The following is a 17127-nucleotide window of genomic DNA, read 5'->3' as shown; positions in this document are numbered from 1 at the left end:
TATGGGCTTCCTGTCATGGCTAAATTTGAATGCAATATTAATTTTCCTCATGATATCACCATTCACTAGGAGATAATAGACACATTTTGCCTTTGAAACATACTGCATACAGACTAGAGGTGGAAGAAATCCTTTGTTGAAACAAAAGTACCAATGGAACAATGCCCATTCCAAGTAAAATCATACATACTGTACTGTGCTTGTAAAACTACATAAGCATCATAAATAAAACATACTTAAAGTTTGTAATGATAATATGACCTCTTTAAACCTTAAGAAGTTATGTAAATATAACCATTGCGAAGTAAAGAAGAAAAAATTCTCTAAAATAAGAGATGGGATCTCAACTAGACTTTTCTTGAGAAGCTCAGAGGAACAAAAACACTATTAAGGTCCTGTTTGTGCATGTGTGTGTCTTTTGGACCTGTGTGTAATTGACAAAAGAGTGAAAAAAAATGAATTTCCCCTCAGGGGGATTAATAAAGTATAAAGTAGTAACTATAGCTGTCACCAATGTTCCCTCTAATTTTGAAAACTCCTTAGCAGACATTCAACTCCTCTGATCACCTACTTGAGCAACTGTCGGCGACATCTGACGCGTACACACTATATCCACATAGTGGTGCATGGCATCACCTCTCCAACCCCAAATATCATTACAAGTGAATATTACTATAAAGATTAATAATACAATTATTTTAACAACGTGAACTACTGAATATCTAGGTCAGTTACAATTAACAATAAAAAAAAATAATGTGAACAATTAAGAGGAAATGTGCTCCATAAAATTCACTTGGAGACAATACACAAACATTTAAGAGTGATGGCAACACAAAGAGCAAACAACTCTTTGGAATACAAAATAAGTAACACTCTTTAATAGTAACTTTAGGCCTCTAAACTGCAACAAATATAATATGCTAGATCAAAAACTAAATGTAAACTTAAATGGCAGTTGTTGTACTACGACAGACTGTGCCACTGTACTGGATGAAAACATTTTCCTGGCAAAAAATATTAGTGGCCAGGGGTCCATTTCAGAAAGGAGGTTCAACAAACTCTGAGCCTAACCCTGAACTCTGAGTTGAATAACTCTGAGATGGGAAACTCTGGGTTATGGGTTTCAGAACAGGTGATTTCAATCGGTTCAATCAACACAGAGTTTGTTCACTCTGAGTTAAGCGCGTGCACCACGACTTTAAAAAGCCGTCATCAATGGAGCCTTGATACCACGATTCACCATGGCAACAAGCAACAAGAAAAGGTCTGCATTTTTTACTCCTCTGGAGTTGGATATTTTAATGCGCTCATACAGCGAATTTGAAGCTGTTTTCAGGAAGAAGAGTAACACAGCTGCAGCAGCGAACGAACGGGAGTCGGCGTGGGAGAAAATTACTGCTCGAGTCAATGCGTAAGTTTAAATTTATTTTAAACATTTATGCAATCACAATAACATTAGGCTACAGACAGTGACTACTGATTATTTTCCAACACTGTTACAGTCATGCTATACTGAGTACCTCATCCCAAGTGTATTCAAATCCATTTTTTAAGAATACATTCAAAATAAATCCTCAAAAATGCCATTGTTGTACTTAACTAATAAGTAAAAAGCAGTGTCTGATCCACTTAACCAAATGCTTAAAGCTGAAATATGTATATGTTTCCTCTCATAAGTTCTATCTGATTTTGGAAGAAGAAAACAGACTGAGTGAACATGTATATTTTATTACAACTGTCACAGCTGACGGAGCTGAAGTAGACACAGAAGATCAGTTCATAACTGTACTTAATACACATCTAGCTATGTACTGTTGTCCATCATTTACATGTTTGTCCAGCCCTCTTAGGTCAGTCACTTCGAGGTAAATAAATCTTTTAATTACAAGTGGGCAGATGCAACACACCATCAACACACCTCTGACGCATGCTCACTGTGCCAGCTGGTCTTCGTTGTCCGGTACACCTGAACTGGATTTCATCATTATTCATCATCATTATGGGTTGTATAAGCCTTATCAACATGACGAAATCTTAAGGCAGTATTATGTGCGCTCATGGTTTCTCTATCCACAGTGCAGGGTTCTGCAAGAGATGAAAGATAAACAGCATTTAATTGATGAGAAATATCTGTACACCATAATGCACAAATAATTATTGTATATTTTTTTCTAAGAAAATTGACCTTATTTTGATCATTTACAGTCCATAGTTATAGACATATTTCTGTTTCTGTCTGTTCTGTTATGCTATCCTGGCTGTGTTAACATTTAAAGCATGTTGTAATAATCTACCATTTAAATAATGTGACTTAAAGGTAGCTTACTCAAACCATATCACATCAATTTCACTTGTCAAAGCTTATCTGCTGTTCCTGCCAATCTACTAAGCTAATTACTTTTAGCAGTGTCCTTTTCTTTCAATTGTAGATAATAGCGAGGAAAAAAAGTTTTTTGTAGCTATCTCCCCAACTAGAAACTGGCTAAGAAATTATTCATTACTGTGCTTTGGTTTTGTTGGGCAGGTTTGTGTGCTACTGTCAGCATACTTTATGACACATTGTCTCCTGTTCTTTGGTGCTTGTCTACCTTTTATTATGTAATTTTCAGTGACTGTAATGTGTCGTGGCTCTTTATAATTAATATATTATCAAGCTGCTACATGCCAAAACCAGTTTTATGTATGCAAAATCTTCACAAAATGCAACATGGAAAATATAAAGGGAGTTGTAACTCACTGAGGCATCTCATCTGTCCAGTCCATTCACCATTGATGCAGGTTTTGTAAAGCTGACCCTCCATAGTGTACTAACTCTGACAGATGTATTCAACCCTGTCATTATGTCTGTACTGGAACTGAAGAGATGTCTTGATGTCTCCATCTAGAAGTGATGGTGGTCTCCCACAACCCAAAGGAGCTAAAAGAATTTAAACAACCACAAAAATGCAAACAAATGAGTAGTTTTCAATAAAGTTCTTCGGACTTTTTTCTCATAGAAGCCTGTATATGTATACACAGCCAGTTTATTAGGTACACCTAGCCAAAACTAATACAGTCTAATAAAACAGCTCTGCAGTCAGTCCCACCTTCATGACGGCTTTAATGTTCAGGTCTTATTCGGACCACTTCTCAAAAGGTATTAATTCACCTATATGATTAGGCTGAATTTACAGTCATTTTTATGAAACTTGAAACGCTAATTATAACACTATACGTGTACTATATACTACAGTGCATGTTGGGAAACATCCAACAGTTGGGTCATGGATAAAAATTTCTTATTTTTTCCCTTGATAAGCAGCAAGGGGACAGGAAAAGAATTGGTTTACCTCCACATGTTGGGAAGGGATCACTCCACTGTCCATCTGCTAAACATGTGACCACTGCTTTCCCTTGAAGAAAGTCTCCACGCCTCCTGCACTGAAAGGTTAACTTTTCTCCTTTTGATTTGATTTGATTTACTCGTACATGTGGGATGAGGTGAACGCTGTCTGATACACCTGTGACTTTGCAATTTTCTGTATTGAAGAAGAGACACTTCTTTAATAATTAAGGTTTATACAGCATAAACAGTAGCATATTAGACTTGAAGCTACAGTTGTTAGCTCTCATGAAAATAGCGTTTTGTCAACATTCTGAAAGAAGTACATGAGACAGATTGCTCTTCCTACTGCTTCTAATAGCATTTGTTAGAACCGACCGCAGTGCGACAAAAACAACGCAACTGTCAGTCATGTCAATCCCAGCTCACAAACTGTGGTCAAACAGTCAAACTAGGCAGCGCTGACTAAATATGAATCAAGATTCTGTTACTGCATTGCCTCTTTCTCACCTCAGATAATTTCCTAGCATATTTTAGTGCATTGTTTAACTCTAAAATGAGAAACTTTGTGACCTGGCTGTCATGTTGAGAGTTGACCGAACTACCAGGCACCAATCACTGGCCGGACCAACTTTCACATTTGCAGCTAAACAGCACAGTAAAATATGTTTTTGAAAACATTTGACAGGATTCATATCTGGATTCATATTTGATGTTTGACACGAGTGCCGTGACTCCTCTGCTCCGATTGGTTGTTTTCGTTCACGTGCAGTGAGGCCATTAGAAGCGCTTCAAGGCAGAGTCATGCTGCAGAGATGAATTTTTGTAGGCTGATGTGGAAGTTAACATTGCCCTGGTTCCCTTGGAAAAAGCCTGTGGGATTTTCCCATGTGTGAGGGGGCTGCTGTTTTCAGCGAAAAAGCTTTAAAAAGCAACTGTTACTGGGTGGTGAACTTAAGCCCCGTTTCCACTGAGCAGTATGGTACAGTTCAGTTCAGTTCGGTACGCTTTTTTTCCGGTTCCACTGTGAAAAGTTGTGGATGGTACTAATGGAACTGTTTTGTACCGTTCCCATTTTTTGGTGCCCCTTCTGTTGGTGTACCTAGCACATAGATCTGGTGCTAAAAGGTGGAGCTGTGAACACTGCAGTTCGTTGATTAGACAAGAGCAGATGATCACTGTGCTCAGGGCTGAGTTGTGGCTGATTTTGAGGCTCATGTAACTACTATTCATACAATGGAGCATTTTATTAGTAGACTCTAACTATAAAATGAAAGGAAGTTTTGCTGTCTCTTGCAGTAGCTGCATTTGGAGAAATAGTAGCTTAATTCACTGGGCTGACTGCTGGCAACTTTTAAGGCGGAATGTTAACTTGTAATGTTACTCAATGCTGGAGGTGATGACGTGAATCAATCAACACACTGAAATGTCACTCTGACAACTTTGACCATCACTTTAGTTTTTAAATGACATAGGCTTTTAGTAATGAGTGGATCTTCAAGCGTTAATTTCAGCCGGGTTATGTCAACTGCATATATTCTAATCCTCCAAAAAAGCGCTGTGGAGCATCGCTCCAAGGACTGTGGCAACACTCAACCCCAGAGCTTGCCTGAAAAGGACTAAATGCACAAACCAAATGTTTTTAAATATCCCATGAAGAGAGACTCTCACTGCAGCCTGTTTGATTTTGTTCTGAAAACATCGGCGTGCAACCCCTTTCTGTGGACAGTAAACAAGGTGCAGACTTCCATTTGTGTCACTGCTAATGAGGAAATGCAGTGAGTGACAACAACCTTATTTAAGAGTACTGTTTCCAGGGGCGTCGGTGGTTTAGTGGTAGAGCAGGCGCCCCATGTACAAGGCTGTTGCCACAGCGGCCCAAGTTTGACTCCAGCCTGTGGCCCTTTGCTGCATGTCACTCCCTCCCTCTCTCTCTCTCTCTCTCTCCCTCTCTCCCTCTTTCACACTTGTCTGTTCTATCAAATAAAGTTAAAAATGCCCCAAAAAATATTTAAAAAAAAAAAAAAAAGAGTACTGTTTCTGGTGGAAACGCTAGGGTCTAAGTGCCATGTCTGAGGGCTTACTTTTGGTTCCAAAGGTACCATACCAAAAGTGTTTGATGGAAACAGGGCTATTCAGCTAAAGAGAAAGAAAATGTTCTCATGAGCTGGTGGAGCCCAAAAACCAAGCTGGAGAGTAAATATTTGACCTCCATTTGCCAGGTGTCCGGAAACATGACTTCAGATGAATGCTGATCTGCTCTGTATCTACTACATGTGTATGGGGGGAATTTTGATAAAAATGCCTTTAATGTTCAACTGTAGCATGTCACGCTAGCTTGATGTGATGTTTCATGTGCTCCATGCATTAACACCCATCTCCTGTGTCTCTATTCAACCATAAAATATTTAGATTCTGTCCTCATCTAATAAATTACCATTCATTATTTCTATCTTCTATGAGTTGCACTGTGAATCACTATTCAAGTTTTTATAAAAGGATGGGTAATATCCACCTTATTTTCAAACACGGAAGTAAATAGTGATCAACTGACGTTTTTTTGTGCGTGACTTCCGGTCAGCCGCTTTCCCTCATGCTTTCTCTTACCGGAGCTAACGCAAGCTATGTTTTTTCAATTTTTAGTTGTTTGTTAGTCAATCAGTTAGTTAGTTAGTCTGTGTATTTTATATAGATAACTGTGCCCATGTTTCCGTTATAACGGAAATTTATTCCCTCTAAATGCGAATAAATCGCACGTCAATCATAAACTATGAACCAAAAAAGCACAATCTATCCCGAGTGAGACAAACTGCTTGATCCCCGTCTCCAGTGTACCAGCAGAGTACCTGCAGAACCGAATCAGCGAAAAAACACACCACGCTACACAGCCTCTCTACCTGAGCAGCTGAAGCTGCGGCTCGCACCCTCGACACACAGACGGTGCTTCTGCATGCCAGCCAAACGTGTGCGTAACTGTGAGAAATAAATATGATTGTTTCATTTGCTGGTGGTAGTCCAGCTACATTGAGATGAGGGGCATCACGCCAGCCTCACAAATGATGTCTGGAAAGAATAAAACAGATGTTATCAAATGAAAAACTATGAATCTTTGTCTTTGTTCTTAAGGGTTTACCTTCACAAGAGGGGAATGGATTATCCCACTGTCCGTCTTTACCACATGTCAGCACTGAACTGCCATTCAGATATTTCCCAGGATCATCACAGCTGAATGTGAGAAGGATGTCAGGAAGTATGGGATCGTCATTTTCTGGTAAACCTTTTACTATCACACCTGCATCTGCAGGTGGGGGGGTACAGTTCGGACCTGAAACTAAACACAAACAGTCAGTCAGGTCACTGAAGGGAAAAAAAAAGAGCCGAACAAGGCAAGATTTTGATGTGTGATGTTACACTAAGATGGTGTAGAATGGGTTGATTTTTCCACTAGTTGGGGATACAGCTCTATGGTTCGGCTAGCTCTGTGTATTTTGTCAGTTTTTGTATTTTAAACATTAGTAAATTTAAAAGTATTTCTTATGTCACAGAAAACACTGAAATTGAATCTTGTCTGTTGGATGTCATTATCATGCTGTCTGTGATGTGTCAGTGTTTTGTTCAATTGACCTATGTCCCGCCCTCAAACGCAATGAGCCAATCACAGTGCGTACAGTCATTCCCATGCTCTCAGACATTCTCTGCCTGGATGTTCATTGAAATGCATAAGAGAAAAGTCAGTTTGTTCAGTTTCTTGAGCTTTTTCAGAGATTTGAAGTTTAAAAATGGTCAAACGGTGTGTGTGGGGTACATGCAACTCTGACACAAGGTATCCTGAAGAGACTGCTAGAAAGCGAAAACTCGTCGGTTTTTCAGTTACTCTGAAAGTTTTTCACACATTTCCAAATGATTGCATGCCTATTGTTGTTGTTTTTACACTTATTTTTATTATTTTTAAAATTAATAAACAAAAACAAAACAGAAACATCAGGACACCAAAAGACATACAGATCACTGCGTGAAAATAAATAAAAAAAATAAAATAAATAAATAAATAAATAAGTAAATAAGTGGGTAAATGAATAATGATAATAACAGTAATGAGGATAATATTAATAATAATAATAATAATTGAGAAAAAAATAAAGTAAGATAAAAGAGAGGGAAAAAAATAATAAAAAAAGTGAAAAAAGAAACAAAAACAGACTAACACAAAAACACCCACACAACGTCAAACAGACAGAAGGCAGGTACAAAATATAGCATCAGGAGTCATCAAATATAGTGACTAAATCATAACCCACTAAGAATGACTGTGCCCAGTTATTTCAGACCATGCCAAACCAGTCAAGCCCCTCCGAAGGGCATGTGCCCCATCTTCCCCAGTATAGTTCAAAAAAGGGTTCCAGATATTGAAAAAAATGAATGGTTTGTTTTTCAGCCAAAAACTTGTTGCTTCAAGAAGGATGAGTTTGAATATGCTCCTGAGCCAATGCGAGACAGTAGGCGCAGTGTCCGATATCCAATGGAGAAGGATACATCTCCTTGCACTAAATAACAAAACCTGAAGCAACTTAAGTGAGAAGGGAGCAAGGTTCACAGCAGTAGATTCAACAGCCAGGATACAAAAATGGGTTCCAGCAACAGCTTCTTCTGAAAAATAGCATCAATTTCATTGCACACTTTATACCAGAAATCAGTAACAAAAGGACAGTGAAAAATATGAGCCTGCATTGATTTTACACTTGTTACAATATTTTGAAAGCAGAGGATTAAACTTGTTACGTTTCACTGGAGTGATGTGAAGCCGGTGTATAACTTTAAATTGCATTTTCTGGCTTTATTAGTGAACAAGCAACCTGATGAGCTCTGCCAGACTCGGTCCCATTCATCCCTAGAAATTGTAACACCAAAATCAGCTTCCCAAAGAGATTTCACACGAGCTGTGTGTCCAGTGTTCTGGATTAACAAGGCCCTATAAAACGTGGAAATGAGTCTTTTAGAATTAGCACTTTGCAATATCTTCTCAATTGTTGAAAAAGAGAACCCATTTGGGTGTAACTTTACAGTAGTGGTAATAAAGCTGCACACTTGCAGATATCTAAAAAAGTGACTATATTTCTCTCTAAGCTGGCCAAATGACATCACAGTATCATTCACCACTAAATCACCTGTGGTCTTAATACCCCTAGTAGCCCACAGGGAAAAAGCATGGTCTTCAAGACCAGGGGGGAAATCAGGGTTTGAGTGGATAGGAGTAAAGGCCCTGACACACCAAGCCATGTTTTTGCGGTGTGTCTCGCACCATCGGCACTTCCGCATCAGCGTCGGCGGCTTTTTGGCTGATTGAGCATGTTGAATCGGCAGCGGAACTAGTCGGTGAAAGAGATCACTCTGATTGGCTGTTCAGCTTAGTGAATCAGTGCATGAGAAGAGAAACAGAACTGACAAAAGAAAGCAAACAACAAAGTCAATAGGGCTGTTGAATCAGCGGCGGGGCTTGTCGGTGAGAGATCACTCTGATTGGCTCTTCAGGTGAGAGCGAACACTCTGATTGGCTGTTCAGCTCAGCGAATCAGTGCACAAGAAGAGAAACGGAAGTGACTAAAGAAAACAAACGATAAAGTACAGAGGGCACACACAGAGGGCTTATTTTTGATCTGCATTTCATCTGAACTTTCGTGAATATTTTCACAACAACATGGCCATCTGGAATCTGCATCCTGGAAAATTTGCAAGTTGTATGAGACAAACTTAAATCAGACAAACTAATTTCCATATGTTAATGTAGTGACACATTTAGCTTGCATACCTGTTGCCAAGAAGCGCAGTGTAATCATCAGCCGCTCCCCAACGGAGATACAATAGTAGTTAGCGTTCTGCCTCTGGATGATCGGACTGACAAATTCTTTCAACACGTGAAACTGGACAGGAAAGAGCCGAGCGAAATTTTTAAAATCAGAGGTTTCATTTGTCTCCAGCTCTGACACTGGTTTGGGAAAGCCCCTTGAGCCTGTTGCTGCAGTATCCATGATTTCACCCATTTCGTGCGGTTTCTCCTTATTTTTCCTTTCCACGTCTTCCTCTATTCTTCCACAAGCAAAAGACCAAGGGCTGACAATGCCAGTGCCATTTGCAACTTATCAGACATTTTATCAGCTATACGAAACCGTCCGTGGCGAGCGAGAGTGGCGTGAAAATGCTAAGCAACCGCTAGCTTCTTTGTTTATATTTCATGCATTTGTCGGACTTCCAGTTTCCCGACTTATTTCCTCTCACGCATCCTGGAGGTGTGATTTCCCCAGCTGCGGGAATAAAAACATTGCCGGCTCCCAATTCGATCGGTTTCCTGTTACATATGGGACCTATCTCTATGCCTGACACTAATGGGTCGTTTCACAAGTCTTCAGCCAAGGGCTCGATCGCAAGGGCAAAGAGCAAAGGTGAAACAGGACAGCCCTGTCTACAGCCATGCCGCACTATGAAAGAAGGGGACCTCATACTATTGGTAATAACTGATGCATATAGAGCAGCATAAAGAAGAGATATCCATTTAATAAAGTTGTCACCTAGGTTAAATTTAGAGAGAGCGCCCAGTAAATAAGGCCACTCAATTCTGTCAAAGGCCTTCTCTGCGGCCAAGGAGATCACAAGAGATTTGGCCTTTGACTCTGAACTAAACTGATCAAGATTTAGCATCTTAAAGATAAAACTGAGTCGATGTTAAGTCAAATGACCTCTGAGCTATGAAGAAATGATACAGAAATGTTACTAGGTCAGACATAGTCAGAATGCAACTTCTTGAAAAACAACTGAGGGGCTTGTTCAGATTAAAACTGCGACACATTTACGTAATTAATCCTGCGTGTGAAAGGGACTTGTGATGGATGGATGGTGGTGGATCTTTAAAATCTAACTAAACACATCTTATGACAGTGTAAACACATTACTGCAATCCTGCTACATGATTAGCAACAACAGAAGTCTCTCAGTCTGTGGTGAAAGAGTAGAACATACAGACAGTCAACTTACAGTAGCATGTTCCTTGATGAACTACCTGCCAGCCCTCGCTCATGCATAAATATTTCATGGCTGGAACTGATGCAGTATAACCAGGTTTACAAGTGAACTGTATCAGGTCTCCTTCTTGGTACTGCTGTGACACCTGGGCGTGAGGAACATCTGGAAGCTTCGAACATGCTTAGAGACAAAAACATGGAACATGATCAGAAAAGCTCTGCAGTCTTATATTGAGTGCATCAAAGGGGGTGGAGGGTATACGCAGGTAGACGGGTACAATCACCTTATCACTCATCGACTACCACCACACCACCAGATTTCATCATATACAGATGGACAAAGGAATGAGAGGGAGCTGGACACCGAACACAACTGTATAATTACAGGATGTCAACAGCACTGAAGGACTCCCAAAATAATTATCATGTACATGAACATCGCTTCAGTTACATCATCTTCACCAGGTACAGCATTTTGACACAATGCATCTTCTTACGCAGGTGGTGTACATCTGATTATGATTTCAACTCAACCAATTTGTTTGTTTAAATGGAAGGATGCATGGATAACATGCATTAACCATAGACTGTTTTAATTATGTCCAAAGACATGCAGGTTAATTGGTGACTGAATGCGAGTGTGAATGGTTGTCTGTCTCTGTGTCAGCCCTGTGATAGTGTGGCGACCTGTCCAGGGTGTACCCTGCCTCTCGACCTGTGTCAGCTGGGATAGGCTCCAGCCCCCCGTGACCCTCAAGAGGATGAAGCGGCATGGAAATGAATGAATGAATGAATGAATGTTTAAAGTAATGGACCAAACTACAGCGACATCACCCACTGGGTTGTGGACTCAACATGGCCATTTTAAAATCCAATATAGTATACAGGTTATTCTTCTCGCATGAGTCAAAGCTTCAAACACGATCGATTTTTTTATTTGATGCAGTTAAATATTGCAAAATCCATTCATTTTATAGTCCACAAATGTTAATTCTTGGAGAAAACATCAGAATATAATACCAGGATTACAAAATCAAAACAAGCAGTTTTCATATGAGTCTTTCTTTACTTTATGCATACAGTACCGTTTGTTTACTCCAAACACTGTATCTCCACAGAGCTAAATAATAACACTCCTACTTACCATTCTGTGATGAAGACATTTCCACATTCCCCCACAGTTGGAGAAACAGAAGGATTACAGACAATCTCATGGTCCTTTGACAAATGTCGTTTTCTGAGCAGAATTCCTGTGTGTTTGAGTCCTCAGGGTGCTCCAAGGTTCACAACATGGACTGCCCAGTGGGCCTGTACAACACAGGTCACATTGCAACACATGTACTGTTTGCATTACTGGAACTTCCAGAAGTCACATACAGCATCCTTCGTGCACACAGCATATTTGTTCAGAGATTTGTAGAAATGTCTTTAAAAATGATCTTACTTGTAATACCAATCATGTTCAGGAAACTGGGCACAGGTTTCTAATTGATTGTGCTGGACTAATTTTGGATATTACTGTATGTATTTTTCTCTTCTAGAGAAGAACACTTTTCTCCAGCACATTCCTCTCAGCACATTAAAAACAAATCAAGACATAGACTTTGCTCTCATCATACATACAGACTGAGGGAAGATATATGTTTTATTAAAATGACCACACACAACACTAAAGTATAGACACTGCATCAGGAGGACATCACTGGTCTAACCCTTTACTTTGATTAATCATTTACATGTTTGTCCAGCCAGCTCATGTTTATCATATCCAGTTGACTAAAAAGCTTTACTGGCAAGTGGGAAGGTGTATCACACCATCAACACACTTCTGACGCAGGCCATATCTACCAACAAGTGTTCTTCCTCTTTTACACATGAACTCGATTTCATCATTATGGGCTGAATACAGCTTATCGTCATATGTATATCTGAAGGCAATATTATGTGCGTTCATGGCGTCTCTGTCCACAGTGCAGGGTTCTGGAAGAGACAAAAGATGAGCAGCATTTTATCAATGGGGAATGACTGCAGCATACTGCGTATTTGATTATTGCTCGTCTTGCTGAATCTTCACAAAATGCAACGTGGAAAATATAAAGGGAGTTGTAACTCACTGAGGCATCTCATCTGTCCAGTCCATTCACCATTGATGCAGGTTTTGTAAGGCTGACCCTCCATAGTGTAGTAACTCTCACAGATGTATTCAACCCTGTCATTATGTCTGTACTGGAACTGAAGAGATGTCTTGATGTCTCCATTTGGAAGTGATGGTGGTCTCCCACAACCCAAAGGAGCTAAAAGAATTTAAACAACCACAAAAATACAAACAATGAGTCATTTCCATGGAAGCCTGTATATGTATACACAGCCAGTTTATTAGATATGATACAGAAATGTTACTAGGTCAGACATAGTCAGAAATAGTACAGTCAAAAATAATACAGTCTAATAAAACAGCTCTGCAGTCAGTCCCACCTTCATGATGGCTTTAATGTTCAGGTCTTATTCGGACCACTTCTCAAAAGGTATTAATTCAGCTATATGATAAGGCTGAATAGATGTTAGTCATTTTTATGAAACTTGAAATACTAATTATAACACTATACGTGTACTATATACTACAGTGCATGTTGGGAAACATCCAACAGTTGGGTCATGGATAATAATTTCTTATTTTTTCCCTTGATAAGCAGCAAGGGGACAGGAAAAGAATTGGTTTACCTCCACATGTTGGGAAGGGATCACTCCACTGTCCATCTGCTAAACATGTGACCACTGCTTTCCCTTGAAGAAAGTCTCCACGCCTCCTGCACTGAAAGGTTAACTTTTCTCCTTTTGATTTGATTTGATTTACTCGTACATGTGGGATGAGGTGAACGCTGTCTGATACACCTGTGACTTTGCAATTTTCTGTATTGAAGAAGAGACACTTCTTTAATAATTAAGGTTTATACAGCATAAACAGTAGCATATTAGACTTGAAGCTACAGTTGTTAGCTCTCATGAAAATAGCGTTTTGTCAACATTCTGAAAGAAGTACATGAGACAGATTGCTCTTCCTACTGCTTCTAATAGCATTTGTTAGAACCGACCGCAGTGCGACAAAAACAACGCAACTGTCAGTCATGTCAATCCCAGCTCGCAAACTGTGGTCAAACAGTCAAACTAGGCAGCGCTGACTAAATATGAATCAAGATTCTGTTACTGCATTGCCTCTTTCTCACCTCAGATAATTTCCTGACATATTTTAGTGCACTGTTTAAAAATGAGAAACTTTGTGACCTGGCTGTCATGTTGAGAGTTGACCGAACTACCAGGCACCAATCACTGGCCGGACCAACTTTCACATTTGCAGCTAAACAGCACAGTAAAATATGTTTTTGAAAACATTTGACAGGATTCATATCTGGATTCATATTTGATGTTTGACACGAGTGCCGTGACTCCTCTGCTCCGATTGGTTGTTTTCGTTCACGTGCAGTGAGGCCATTAGAAGCGCTTCAAGGCAGAGTCATGCTGCAGGGATGAATTTTTGTAGGCTGATGTGGAAGTTAACATTGCCCTGGTTCCCTTGGAAAAGCCTGTGGATTTTCCCATGTGTGAGGGGGCTGCTGTTTTCAGCGAAAAAGCTTTAAAAAGCAACTGTTACTGGGTGGTGAACTTAAGCCCCGTTTCCACTGAGCAGTATGGTACAGTTCAGTTCAGTTCGGTACGCTTTTTTTCCGGTTCTACTGTGAAAAATTGTGGATGGTACTAATGGAACTGTTTTGTACCGTTCCCATTTTTTGGTGCCCCTTCTGTTGGTGTACCTAGCACATAGATCTGGTGCTGAAAGGTGGAGCTGTGAACACTGCAGTTCGTTGATTAGACAAGAGCAGATGGTCACTGTGCTCAGGGCTGAGTTGTGGCTGATTTTGAGGCTCATGTAACTACTATTCATACAATGGAGCATTTTATTAGTAGACTCTAACTATAAAATGAAAGGAAGTTTTGCTGCCTCTTGCAGTAGCTGCATTTGGAGAAACAGTAGCTTAATTCACTGGACTGACTGCTGGCAACTTTTAAGGCGGAATGTTAACTTGTAATGTTACTCAATGCTGGAGGTGATGACGTGAATCAATCAACACACTGAAATGTCACTCTGACAACTTTGACCATCACTTTAGTTTTTATATGACATAGGCTTTTAGTAATGAGTGGATCTTCAAGCGTTAATTTCAGCCGGGTTATGTCAACTGCATATATTCTAATCCTCCAAAAAAGCGCTGTGGAGCATCGCTCCAAGGACTGTGGCAACACTCAACCCCAGAGCTTGCCTGAAAAGGACTAAATGCACAAACCAACTGTTTTTAAATATCCCATGGAGAGAGACTCTCACTGCAGCCTGTTTGATTTTGTTCTGAAAACATCGGCGTGCAACCCCTTTCTGTGGACAGTAAACAAGGTGCAGACTTCCATTTGTGTCACTGCTAATGAGGAAATGCAGTGAGTGCTGGAGAGAGCAGTGAGTGACAACAACCTTATTTAAGAGTACTGTTTCTGGTGGAAACGCTAGGGTCTAAGTGCCATGTCTGAGGGCTTATTTTTGGTTCCAAAGGTACCATACCAAAAGTGTTTGATGGAAACAGGGCTATTCAGCTAAAGAGAAAGAAAATGTTCTCATGAGCTGGTGGAGCCCAAAAACCAAGCTGGAGAGTAAATATTTGACCTCCATTTGCCAGGTGTCCAGAAACATGACTTCAGATGAATGCTGATCTGCTCTGTATCTACTGCATGTGTATGGGGGGAATTTTGATAAAAATGCCTTTAATGTTCAACTGTAGCATGTCACGCTAGCTTGATGTGACGTTTGATGTGCTCCATGCATTAACACCCATCTCCTGTGTCTATATTCAACCATAAAGTATTTAGATTCTGTCCTCATCTAATAAATTACCATTCATTATTTCTATCTTCTATGAGTTGCACTGTGAATCACTGTTCAAGTTTTTATAAAAGGATGGGTAATATAAAAAAAGCAAATAAAGCACTGAGTGAAATCAGCGTAAATGGAGCCTTCAAAGAAAGTGAACATACCAGCGCAAGTTGGAAAGGCTGCACTCCACTGCCCAGTTTGGACACATTCACTTTCTGCAGACCCCTCCATTGTATATTGATCATCACAGCTAAACTGTAATTTATGTCCAATCTTCATTGTTTCATTTGCTGGTGGTAGTCCAGCTACATTGAGATGAAGGGGCATCACGCCAGCCTCACAAGTGATGTCTGGAAAGAATAAAACAGATGTTATCAAATGAAAAACTATGAATCTTTGTCTTTGTTCTTAAAGGGTTTACCTTCACAAGAGGGGAATGGATTATCCCACTGTCCATCTTTACCACATGTCAGCACTGAACTGCCATTCAGATATTTCCCAGGATCATCACAGCTGAATGTGAGAAGAATGTCAGGAAGTATGGGATCGTCATTTTCTGGTAAACCTTTTACAATCACACCTGCATCTGCAGGTGGGGGGGTACAGTTCGGACCTGAAACTAAACACAAACAGTCAGTCAGGTCACTGAAGGGAAAAAAAAAAAGAGCCGAACAAGGCAAGATTTTGATGTGTGATGTTACACTAAGATGGTGTAGAATGGGTTGATTTTTCCACTAGTTGGGGATACAGCTCTATGGTTCGGCTAGCTCTGTGTATTTTGTCAGTTTTTGTATTTTAAACATTAGTAAATTTAAAAGTATTTCTTATGTCACAGAAAACACTGAAATTGAATCTTGTCTGTTGGATGTCATTATCATGCTGTCTGTGATGTGTCAGTGTTTTGTTCAATTGACCTATGTCCCGCCCTCAAACGCGATGAGCCAATCACAGTGCGTATAGCCATTCCCATGCTCTCAGACATTCTCTGCCTGGATGTTCTTTGAAATGCATAAGAGAAAAGTCAGTTTGTTCAGTTTCTTGAGCTTTTTCAGAGATTTGAAGTTTAAAAAAGGTCAAACGGTGTGTGTGGGGTACATGCAACTCTGACACAAGGTATCCTGAAGAGACTGCTAGAAAGCGAAAACTCTGTTTTTCACACATTTCCAAATGATTGCATGCATATTGTTGTTGTTTTTACACTTATTTTTATTATTTTTAAAGTTAATAAACAAAAACAAGACAGAAACATCAGGACACCAAAAGACATACAGATCACTGCCTGAAAATAAATAAAAAAAAATAAAATAAAAATAAAATAAATAAATAAGTAAATAAGTGGCTAAATGAATAATGATAATAACAATAATGAGGATAATATTAATAATAATAATAATAATAATGATAATAATAATAATAATAATAACTGAGAAAAAATAAATAAAGCAAGATAAAAGAGAGGGAAAAAAAATTAAAAGTGAAAAAAGAAACAAAAACAGACTAACACAAAAACACTCACACAATGTCAAACTGACAGAAGGCAGGTACAAAATATAGCATCAGGAGTCATCAAATATAGTGACTAAATCATAACCCACTAAGAATGACTGTGCCCAGTTATTTCAGACCATGCCAAACCAGTCAAGCCCCTCCGAAGGGCATGTGCCCCATCTTCCCCAGTATAGTTCAAAAAAGGGTTCCAGATATTGAAAAAAATGAATGGTTTGTTTTTCAGCCAAAAACTTGTTGCTTCAAGAAGGATGAGTTTGAATATGCTCCTGAGCCAATGCGAGACAGTAGGCGCAGTGTCTGATATCCAGTGGAGAAGGATACATCTCCTTGCACTAAATAACAAAACCTGAAGCAACTTAAGTGAG

The 17127-nt window shown here is 39.6% G+C and overlaps 1 protein-coding gene and 1 pseudogene across 8 annotated transcripts in view; both read right to left on the bottom strand.

The window, feature by feature from the left end:
* Positions 1-1498: 1498 nt before the first annotated feature.
* LOC125895626 (complement factor H-related protein 1-like) lies at positions 1499-11560 on the bottom strand (annotated as a pseudogene).
* Positions 11561-11965: 405 nt separating this feature from the next.
* The window catches only part of LOC125895616 (complement factor H-like), an 85608-nt gene continuing 80446 nt past the window's right edge, over positions 11966-17127 (bottom strand). For 4 of the 8 annotated variants that reach the window (XM_049587609.1, XM_049587605.1, XM_049587601.1 and 1 more), the window contains exon 21: positions 11966-12318. In XM_049587609.1, the coding sequence (XP_049443566.1) occupies positions 12125-12318 (194 nt within the window). In that variant the 3' untranslated portion in view covers positions 11966-12124. Of the gene's footprint in view, positions 12319-12452; positions 12633-13059; positions 13249-17127 lie in introns of all 8 variants that reach the window. The other 4 variants (XM_049587613.1, XM_049587610.1, XM_049587603.1 and 1 more) reach the window with 2 other exon arrangements.

The sequence above is a fragment of the Epinephelus fuscoguttatus genome, linkage group LG10 (genome assembly GCF_011397635.1).
Source record: "Epinephelus fuscoguttatus linkage group LG10, E.fuscoguttatus.final_Chr_v1".
Classification (NCBI taxonomy): Eukaryota; Metazoa; Chordata; class Actinopteri; order Perciformes; family Serranidae; genus Epinephelus; species Epinephelus fuscoguttatus.
This window is presented reverse-complemented; position numbering and strand designations above follow the sequence as displayed.